The sequence below is a fragment of the Alosa pseudoharengus genome, unplaced genomic scaffold (assembly GCF_046254945.1).
Source record: "Alosa pseudoharengus isolate Yale_2024_CS ecotype anadromous, Long Island Sound unplaced genomic scaffold, YU_APseudo_1.1 YU_APseudo_1.1_scf_15, whole genome shotgun sequence".
NCBI classification, from domain to species: Eukaryota; Metazoa; Chordata; class Actinopteri; order Clupeiformes; family Clupeidae; genus Alosa; species Alosa pseudoharengus.
Window position 1 is genome coordinate 8,287,219 of NW_027468620.1, and position 10,274 is coordinate 8,297,492.

A 10,274-nucleotide genomic window follows, 5' to 3' on the forward strand; every position below is an offset into this window, starting at 1 on the left:
CTGTTTATCTCTCTGTTTGGTATTGCTTTCTTTCCATTGACTCTCTTGTTTACTGTCATTTATTCTCTAAGGAGGAACAGTTTTTTTTTCTGAAAATATACTCCAGCTGTAAATGTTAGGCTTTATTTAATGTAATCCAGTCTTAAGAGGTTTTAAGAATGAAATGGCCCCTAAAAAACAAACAAGACCGTTTTAGCGATTAAAACGTTTAAATTATAACAGAAAATGAACACACTACAAGTGGCCACAGTGGAATAAGCGGGATAATGGACTCCACGGTGGTCTGTTAACAGAAATAAATGCACTTACAAGGTTTAACCAAAAAAAACTATGGATGAGTTGAAGGAGAGATTTTCTTTTAGGGACTACAGTAAATTGGCTATAGTTGTTTGGAAACTTATGCTGGGTGTCTGAGATTGTGCAGTTCCATATCTCTCTAACTTTCTCTTGATCAGAACGTGTGACAGTCCCTGTGCCCGAGTTGTCTCTGTTGCTGGCAATTACGACCTTGTATTGCAGGAAGAGGAGGCAACATATTCTTAACCTTCTGTAGCCCCTTCAAACTGACATTTAGAGTACTAGTGTAGTGCCTGTTTAAACATACCATTCCTGTAGAAAACCCATAGCCCAATTACATGCCCACAGGTATGCCTGCTTTAAAAATAAGATTATAGGGAAAAACATCATTCCAGCTAAGCATTCAATAATGAATACAATTTTGTAGAAAGATGCATCATCATTATGAGATTTGCAATGCTGTGACTCAAAAACAGTCTTTGGTAGCATAAAAGACATGTCGCTCTGTCTGCCACTCGTTGTCTAGCTGTGTGGCTAGTCTCAAACTCCAAAGTCTCAACTCTAAAATAGCCTGGGCTATTTGAAGTGTCAGTTTATTGCACATAATTTTTTCGTCATTTTGAATAGCCACTGCATACCCGTGTTTGTTGGCGTGTTTTTGTAAAAGCAAGCAAACTGCATACAGGGAGTCTTTATTGTTGATGTCAGACATGATAATCATCCAAACATCTTGCATCTTTACCTGTGATTCAGTGCTGCCAAAACTCCGCTAACCCCTCTGTCTCTGGTGCTGCGCTGTGCTGTGTGAGTGGCTACAGTAGAGCAGAGAAAGACAATGTGTGCTTCTTTTACCGATATATTTAACAATAGCTTTTGCACTATTAATCCAAACAACGTCAAACTTATTAGCAAGTAGCAAGTGCAAGTACTTGTAGCAAGACACCTGCCAAGTTTGAAATCAATCGGACAAACGGTTCGAGAGATATGTGAATAACAGACAGACAGACAGACGTTCCTGTAATTTATAGATCGAGGATGACTAATACCCCTCAAAAGGTGTAATGTCAAAGAAAGTTTTATGTCTGTGTTTTGCTGTTATTGACTTTAGAAAAAGACATTTAAAGACCATGTAGGGTCATGTATCATATCCCCAGCTCTTGGTCCTTCAGTGCCAAACTTAATTGTTATTCTTTCTGAGTCACCGCAGGCTACTGGACTGAGTCTGACTGTGTTTGATGCTGTTCTCACTGACTCACCTCCATTACGGCGCTAGTTCTGCTTTCCGATTGCCTTATGACTGGAGTTATAAAAAGAAGCCCCTCCCCACTCCTATGGTTAAGGGCTAAAAAATATGGCCTTTAAGAAGCATTCTTTTTCTCTCTCCTGATGTGTGGCAGTGCGGTCTAGAAGAGCCACACGCTGTGCCGGCTCTGGAGTTGGGTCCGCACAGGTCTTTGTCTGGTACCGTTATTTAAATAAATGATGATGGTCATGTTGCGCTCCTCTGAGCTGCCTGTTCCCCCCTCTCTTCCTCCTCCTCTTCCCCCTGCTCCTCCTCCTCCTCCTCCTCACCATTTCAGAGTCTCACAGGCTCTTCATCTGATTGCTGTCCCCACTTCACTCGAGAACTGCCAGAGCTGGATGCTTACTGTGAAGACACAGTTGCCCGTATTTGAGACTAGACTAGACTACTGTAGTGGGCTATTATAATATTGACCGCAGGATTAATAGTAAACTAATGGCGTCACAGTTTAAATATTCACTGTTTGAATAAAAAATGCCAAAGGTAATTGCTTGTTTCATGCGTGCTATCACTTGTGTAAATAACGGGTGAGATGGGGAGTGTTACTCTAGACACCATTAGTCTTTAAACATCCACTTACACTGCAGCGGAGCTCTCTTGAAGAGTGGCCTTTCTGATTGCTGAAGATGTTGCGAGGAGTCAACATTAAAGTGATGGCCTTTTTGACTGGCGGAGCATTTTTGAAAGGATCTGTTTGCATCTGTTGGCCTCTGACCTCCTTAAAATGTTCTCTCCCTATTTGCATACGTTTTCTGCTGTCATTTCAGTGATGCCACAAACCCCAACTTTAGTTTGGTGTTATTTCGGTTCATATACAGTATGTTTTGCTATCTTTTTCCCCTCCCTTAGCCCAATGAAGTTGCCAATACACTGTGTGGATCTGGAGTGTTGAATAAAAATGTAAGTACACATCTCATCCTCCATAACCCATTATTTAAAACTATTGTGAAACATGTGCTGACAACCTATGGGAGAAGGCTGCATCACAACTAATGTGTACATTGTGGCTGTTACACAATTTCTAACACACAAGATGAAATAGATTATGTTTATAGGTTGTAATGTTTTCCAAGTTGTCTGTAAAATATTAATCTAGCATAGCAGATGTGTGAGTGAATACAGATATGGTGGAAATATAAAGTGTTTTTATATTTAAAATGCTTTCTCTTTTCTTTTTTAATGATCGAAGCGCCATGAATTGGATCAGATGATCCATGTTCGAGGCTGCACAAATGCCGTCTTCCTCTGGTTCATGGACAACTATAAGATCATGGGCGGTTTGCTACTTGGCATTCTCTTACCACAGGTAAATTTTCCCTAAAGAACTGTGTAAGCTGAAGCAAGCGACAGACAGTGGGTCTCATTCACAATAGATCTTATTCATTAATGTGTGTTATACTGCAAGGGTACAACAGTGGAAGCCGGGAATTGAACCCACAACTTTTCAGGTTACTACAGTACATGCTAGCCCAGCTCCTTAGCCACTACGCTACCACCACCCATACTGATCAAACAGTCATGGGGCTTATTGCATTAGTTAAGAAGCCGTTGGATGAACAGTTCAGCTGTTGTATCTGCATTAGCATAGCTAGATTCTAAGCCCATGTATCAGTGCTGTGTGCTCTTTCACACGTTTGCATGGCTTGCAAAAGGGCAGCTCCGACCAGGCCAAACGATGTACTGTATCATCTGATGTTGTCAATTTTGTCAAAACAAATATGTGAAGAGTAGATTAAAGGAAAGCGATTGAACAAGCTAATCTATTCTACATTGTGATGTGTCACATAGTAAGAGGGTGTTTCTCAGGGTCCAAAACCATCTGACAGCATTGCATTGTACAGTATAATGTAAGAGCTATCATTATGATCAGCATGGATTTTTGTTCTCCACCAATCATACGTGATGGGAATAACACTGTAATTTTCCGTTGCCTACAGCTTCCTTTTAACCCTCTGCTTCACTCCTATTCTTATCTTCTGAGAACATTCTATTCTGGTCCACTCTCACCATTAGTCTTGTTCTCCCATTTGCTTTCATTACGCACGCACACAAACACACACACACATGCACACGCACACACATGCACCACATACACACATTCACAGACACCATATATACACACACACGCAACACTCACACACCTACACCCACACCCGCAGACACGCATGCATACATATGCACCACATACACACACACACACACATGCACCACATACACACACTCACACACACCATATATACACACACGCAACAGACTCACACCTACACCCACACACACATGCACCACATACACACACTCACACACACCATATATACACACACGCAACAGACTCACACCTACACCCACACAAGTGCACACGCATGCACACATGCACCACATACGCACATAAGCTTCATAAAACTCTGTTTATCCTTATCATCCACACCTAAAATGCAGATGAGTGACATAGTTATACTTATACTTAGTTAAAGGAAAATTCCGGTATTTAGCACTTTAAGTCCCTTTTCTGGTTTATTTTGGATGAACTAGAGTGGTGGACACCGACATTTTGACTATTGGTCCTGTCTCGACCTTTCTGACTCGTTTTGAATCGCCTTTGACTACTTAGAGTGGCTGCCAACAGGCTTACTTTAGGCTACTCAAACATGTCCTAAAACAACCCTTAACGTTCGTTTTCAAAACTGTGCAACTCACCGAGTGGTTAGTGGTGTTCGTTGATGTTCCAAAACAAGTAGCGTAGCGAAATACAGTTTCTGTCGTGTTTTATTTGGCATTTTGTAAAATCCCATTGATTTCTGTTGGAAGACTCATTGCACGTTGATACTGCGCCACCGTCTATGCTTCAGGTTCAAATATTGAGCGGTTGTGAGGTGTCTGAATAAATAGTTCTACAATAGCAAATAAGACGGCTGGAAATCATACATTGCGCTGATATATTTGCTTTTAATAATCAACGAACACCACTAACCACCCAACGTTAAGGGTTGTTTTAGGACATGTTTGAGTAGCCTACAGTATGCCTGTTACTAGCAGCCACTGAGTAGTCAAAGGCGATTCAAAACGAGTCAGAAAAGTCGAGACAGGACCAATCGTCAAAATTTCGGTGTCCACCACTCTAGTTCATCCAAAACAAACCAGAAAAGGGACTCAAAGTGGACATTGCTGAGCCAAACTGGGTGGTCACCCAGGCTCTGTGTCTGTGTTTGTGTGTGTGTGTGTGTGTGTGTGTGTGATGTGTTTAATCAGAGATCAGATTGATGCTTTTTGATTGCCCCTTCCCCTTCCCTTTGACCTTTCCATTGCTGCTTTGGAATGGAAGGGAACAATCCACATAGGAGCCTCATTAGCCTGCTCATTTCCAACTGCACAGCTCGAGTATTTCAGGACGGAGCTAGTTGCCTCGGGTATTATGTAGATGCACACCTGACATATAGTCCTTTCACATTCAGTTTGTAGCCTATTCAACTACTACACTCCCTCCTTTGTGTGTGCTGTGAGTGCAACAGGGGCAATGGCAGTGACTTAAATAGTTCATCATGTTTTTTTTCTCCCTCAGAAGTTAACTTCCTCCCTCAGTGCATTTGTATCTATCAGCAGGGTTAAGGCTGATTCATTAACTCCACCTCGGAGCAGTCTGTTCATGCTCGAGTTCAACAGAAAACACTAATCCACGAGGAGTGGCAGCCAGGCACTCAGCCCTCTGAGCTCCAAGTTTATCCCTCAAGTCTCACACAAATTAGCTCACTCTCATTATATCAGCACTGCCACCACTGTCAATGCCCTTAAAGGATGTCATGGCCAACCAGACACTGTGTTTGGAACGAGCACCCAACTCCACATTGAAACGAATGGGAAATGGGAGATAGTGTTGTTGCATTAACGAGCACACAACTCCACATTGAAACAAGTGGGAAATGGGAGATAGTGTTGCTGCATTAACGAGCACACAACTCCACATTGAAACAAGTGGGAAATGGGAGATAGTGTTGCTGCATTAACGAGCACACAACTCCACATTGAAACAAGTGGGAAATGGGAGGAATGAGGAATGTAAGACCAGAAGGGGGCTCCGCATTTGGATTGTGACATTTTTTACAGTTCAAACGTACGGGTCGCTGTGTCTGAAGACCCGATCGGGTGCAGAAAAAGGACGACAGAAATGGGGCCAAGAAATGCCCACAAGTGCCATTTACTTGCATGCTCTGCATACGGTACATTGCATTTCAAAACATCTGGGAGAGGGGAGTGATCTTCTGTGAAGTTCAGTGGATTAATGCAGATATTTAGAAGCAATTTACCCAAACAGCTTGCAGTGCGGCGTGTATCCATTAGCTCAATACTGATACTCAGCTAATTGGGGAAATGACGCCTATAGGGTAATTATCACTTAGGGAGCAAAATCAGATCACTGAATGTCTTCTGTTTGGCTGCTCTTTAAAAATACCAGGAAAGTTTCAGCCTGAAACACAGTCCAACGAGCATAGTGCTATCGCCCATGTTTTAGCTTCCTCAAGTCGGCCCCACCACTCCGTCTTCCTCTGCTTCACCACACCATCATCTTTACTTCTGTGTCTTCTTCAAACCAAGTCACACTGATAAGCTATTAGGACTAATTAAAAAGTGTGAAATGTGATAAGGTAACACTTTACTCAACTTTGGCTTTGCTCTCATACTGACAAAGATGGTCACTTAAAGAGGCACTTTGAGACCTATTCATCTGTTCAATGATGCCTCTCGTCTATCAGACCCAGACAGTAGGTTTACTACAGCCGTGGACCTGCATTTCGGGTATAGGATGGGATGGGGAAAAAACCTTTTAAGCCCAGGAACAAGTGATGCTATTTGTTTCCACCAAGTCCTGTTATTGATTTTGGACAGAGCCAGTCATCCTGTGAATCTTGACCAATGTGTGTTTTTGTAGTTTTAAGTGCCACTGAATTTTGAAGGCAGCCTACATGGAGTTTACCCAGGCATTATGAAATGTTGTTAAATCTATAATTATTAATTTATTAGTCTCATTTTCTTTGACGGATCTTTCAGCCTACAGCACAATGTGAACAAGTCATACATCAAGACAAATGTTAATTGTTAATGTTATTGTTAATGTTGATACAACTGACAGACTGTTGGGTTGTATTTTGAGTGTAATTGTTATGTTTCACAAAATAATTTAAATCAACAAGTTGTTCTAAGTAACTGTGTATAAAATAAACCATCTCAGTTTATATTTCATTAAGCCTAAATAGGCTGATTGTCAAGACCACCGTTTGAAAATAGTGATTGTGCCACTAACAGTCAAATAGACAGTCTTCATGCTCAGTGAAAGCCCATGTGCTTGGCATGTTGTCCTGCTGTTCAGCCAGTGGCTCACTCCTGGCTGTCCAGATAGAAGTCAGTCCAGGTAAAAGCCTTTGGCAAACACAAATGTACTCCACCACCATTTGCTGACTAACTGATGAACCTGTTTAATGGGAAGCCTTTTGTGGTGTAGTGCACTGCATAGACATTGAGGAGGCAGCAGTACCTGACTACAGTGCTTTAAAACAGTTGTTTACATTTTCTCAGTTCTAAATTGATCCATGTTCAATGGCTTGTTACAACCCCAAGACTGAACCCTCACTTGACATGTTATTTCTCCCTGACTGGTGGTATGTTTCTATTTTTGTTTGATTTTTTTGTTGTTGATTTTGATTTTGCTTTTGTTTCCTAGGCTTGTTTGAGTGCAGAAACAAAAAAACTCTCTGCAACCAGAGAAACAATGTCTCTCTTTTCTTACTGTCAGCACATGAGTTGTTTTTGACCCCAGATAGCATGCTGGCTTTAGAACTTACAGTATGTGTACGTATGTATGTGGCCTGCTGTGGAATTCTTTGCCATACATGGTTACTCATTCTGTCTATGGAGGTTCTGGAAGGCATCAGTCAGTCCTTAACACGTCTTGTGCCCACCCGGTGAGAACTTAAAGAGCAGATTTATACGTTTTGAGGGATTTAAACGTGTAGCTGACCTTCCCCCATTCATTAAGCCTACTACATGCATTATGATTGCCTTAGGCTCAGCACAGTAGTATCCAGATTGTTAAATTGGCACATATGCCCATATGATGCATGCCTCTCACAAAATGTGTGTCCAGTGTGTGTCTTAAACCCCATTCAGATACACCGGTATTATGGATCCATGTTTTTTTTTTTTTCTATTCAAATTTTAAAAGAATGGGGCTGTCTCAAGTTCTTTCCTTTCAACTATTCTAAAGGTTGTTGATATTTGATGAACACCATTAAACCTTTGACTTTGTTACACAGTTCATAGGTGTCCTGTTCACCTGGCTCTACATCACACGTGTGGAGGATGCCATCACAGACTATGGTAACTATGGTGAGGAACTGCTGGACGGGGGCCCCAACGGGGCAAAGCAGCAAGGCAAGCTGGCAAAATGGTGCAAATGCATGCCGGAGATCGACTGAGGCTTCAGCCCAATGACCATTTGCCATACAAGCCTATGTGCAGCTCAGGTGGACAACCTTAGTCTTTTTTAGCATGTCAAAGGATGCTGGAGCATGTCTAATCGGAAGATATATATATTTTATACATTTGTTTTCATATGTGGTTGCGTGTTAACCTAAAAGGAGTACCAAATGAGCAGTTGCCTTTGAACTCAACTATCCTATAAGTAAACTTGCCAATGTATGCTGTGCAATGAAGTGTGTCAAATGGAGATTTTTGTGTTTTTTCTAACATTTTTAAGTGTTTTGGGTGTATTTTGCTTAAGAATAAATTCCTCAGGTTTAAGCATGAGTTCTAAATATTGTTTAAAAAAATCCCATTTGTACATGTAGATAGAAATCCTTACATGTATGTGTGAATTGTGATGCAGAATATTCAAGTGCACATACACTACAGATTGCCCACCCCCACCCCCACCATGTTGGGACTGACTCTTAAAGGATAATTAAGGCATATTTTACACCTGAGCCCCATATGTAGATGTCTTTATTATTATTTCATTAGGGACAAAACCGATGAAAAGCCATTCAGTATTGAGCTAGCTAAGCAAGCAGCATTTTTAAATATCAATGTCATATGGGGGCAATTTTCAAACATTCACATTATCAAAATGAATTTGCCTAATGTGACACCACATGCAAAAGTGTTTTTTATTAGGGAGGGACCGGTCACACATTATCAGGGAGTGTCAAAGCAATAAAACTACATGTGATAAAGATGTCAGTGGGTTACTGGTTTAAGCCCTGTGCCCTCCATCAGTATAGATACCAGCAAAGCACACACTAGACATGCACTACAACTTTAAGGTCGGGATCACACTGGCCAGCGGCAGCAGCAAGCGTAATGCAACCCTCAGACCATAATAAGTTCTATCTCGTTCCTATGGTAACACAAACGGTTTGCCTAAACTGACAATTGAATACCCCTGCGTTGCGCTTTGAAAGTTGAACCAAGTTCAACGCATAGCTTGTTCAACGCTAGCGTTAAGCCAGCGCTGCCACCGTTCCGCTGCCGAACCATAGAGAACAACAGGAAACCTGCCGCTGGCCAGTGTGATCCCCGTCTAATGTCTTTGATAAGTGATGTCTATGGGCATGACAACGTGTGTTATTGATGGAATTCATTGCAACCGTAGTGTTTTGGTTGTACTGTTTTGACATTTTTATTTTATTCATAATTCCTTTAAATAATTCCTTTTAATAATAAAACTCTTTCAGCCTCTTTGTTCTGAGATGACAGAGACGTGTTCTGTGCCTTATCACACTCCATGTTGCGTCTCTGCACACAGCACAGGTCAGATGTTCCACATTTAGAGTTACAGATATTTTAGCACATACTCCCTTTCATAGACTTCAGTCAGGCTCTGCAGGTCTGGTGCTATTTCCTGAACCTTGCATGAGTATAAACAACAATATCCCTTCTCTCCTTTGGCTAAGAATCTCTTGGATTGTCCAAGTGTCCATATAGTGAAATCGGCTACACAGCATTTTTATTGATCTATGATGACTTTCCTGGTTCTGACATGTGTAAGTAATGATTAGTGTTTTCCAGGCAGTAAGTGCAGACCCCCCACACACACACACATACACACACCACACCACACCCCTCTCCCTGTCCCTGTCTAGCCTGCACTCAGCGATCAGAAGTCAGTTGCCATGGTGAACATCACGGAGGAGGCTTCTCATTACAACACTGTTAATGGCTTTGTCCTGTTAGTCCACCTCACCTAGTGGACTGGATGGTAAAATGGCACACATGAGTACAAGATGAATGAGCTTGAATGTCTTAGATCATATCTTAGTTTAAACCCAAACTTAAAAAAAGGAACATGATGTAAATATGGGTGACGTTTTGAATCCTTTTTGTTTTTGTAATTTTCTGAATCTTTCATTAATAATGCAAGTGTGTATGTGTGTGTGTTTATACACACACATGTGCATTCATATTTTGTTGTGCCTGAACATAACTGTGGCCTGCTGAATAAATAAATGATGTTTCCAGTCCATTGTGCCAGATCTCTTTAGTGGCTTTTCTAATTTCTCTGGTCGTCCTGCTGATTTATCCATGCAGGGCGGCCATGTTTCTCTAAATATTTTACTTGTCTATAGAGTGTACCCCAAATAATCATTGTGTAACTCCCTTGTGGTTCTCTTTCACTCTCTCCCTCTCT

At 41.4% G+C, this 10,274-nt stretch overlaps 1 protein-coding gene across 1 annotated transcript in view; it reads left to right on the forward strand.

Annotated features, from left to right (window-relative positions):
* tspan15 (tetraspanin 15) overlaps positions 1-9,328 on the forward strand; it is a 37,418-nt gene extending 28,090 nt beyond the window's left edge. The window contains exons 6-8 of the mRNA XM_076285410.1: positions 2,450-2,500; positions 2,790-2,906; positions 7,903-9,328. Coding sequence (XP_076141525.1) covers positions 2,450-2,500; positions 2,790-2,906; positions 7,903-8,064 — 330 coding nt within the window. The 3' untranslated portion in view covers positions 8,065-9,328. The remainder of the gene's footprint in view (positions 1-2,449; positions 2,501-2,789; positions 2,907-7,902) is intronic.
* The last annotated feature ends 946 nt before the right edge of the window (positions 9,329-10,274 follow it).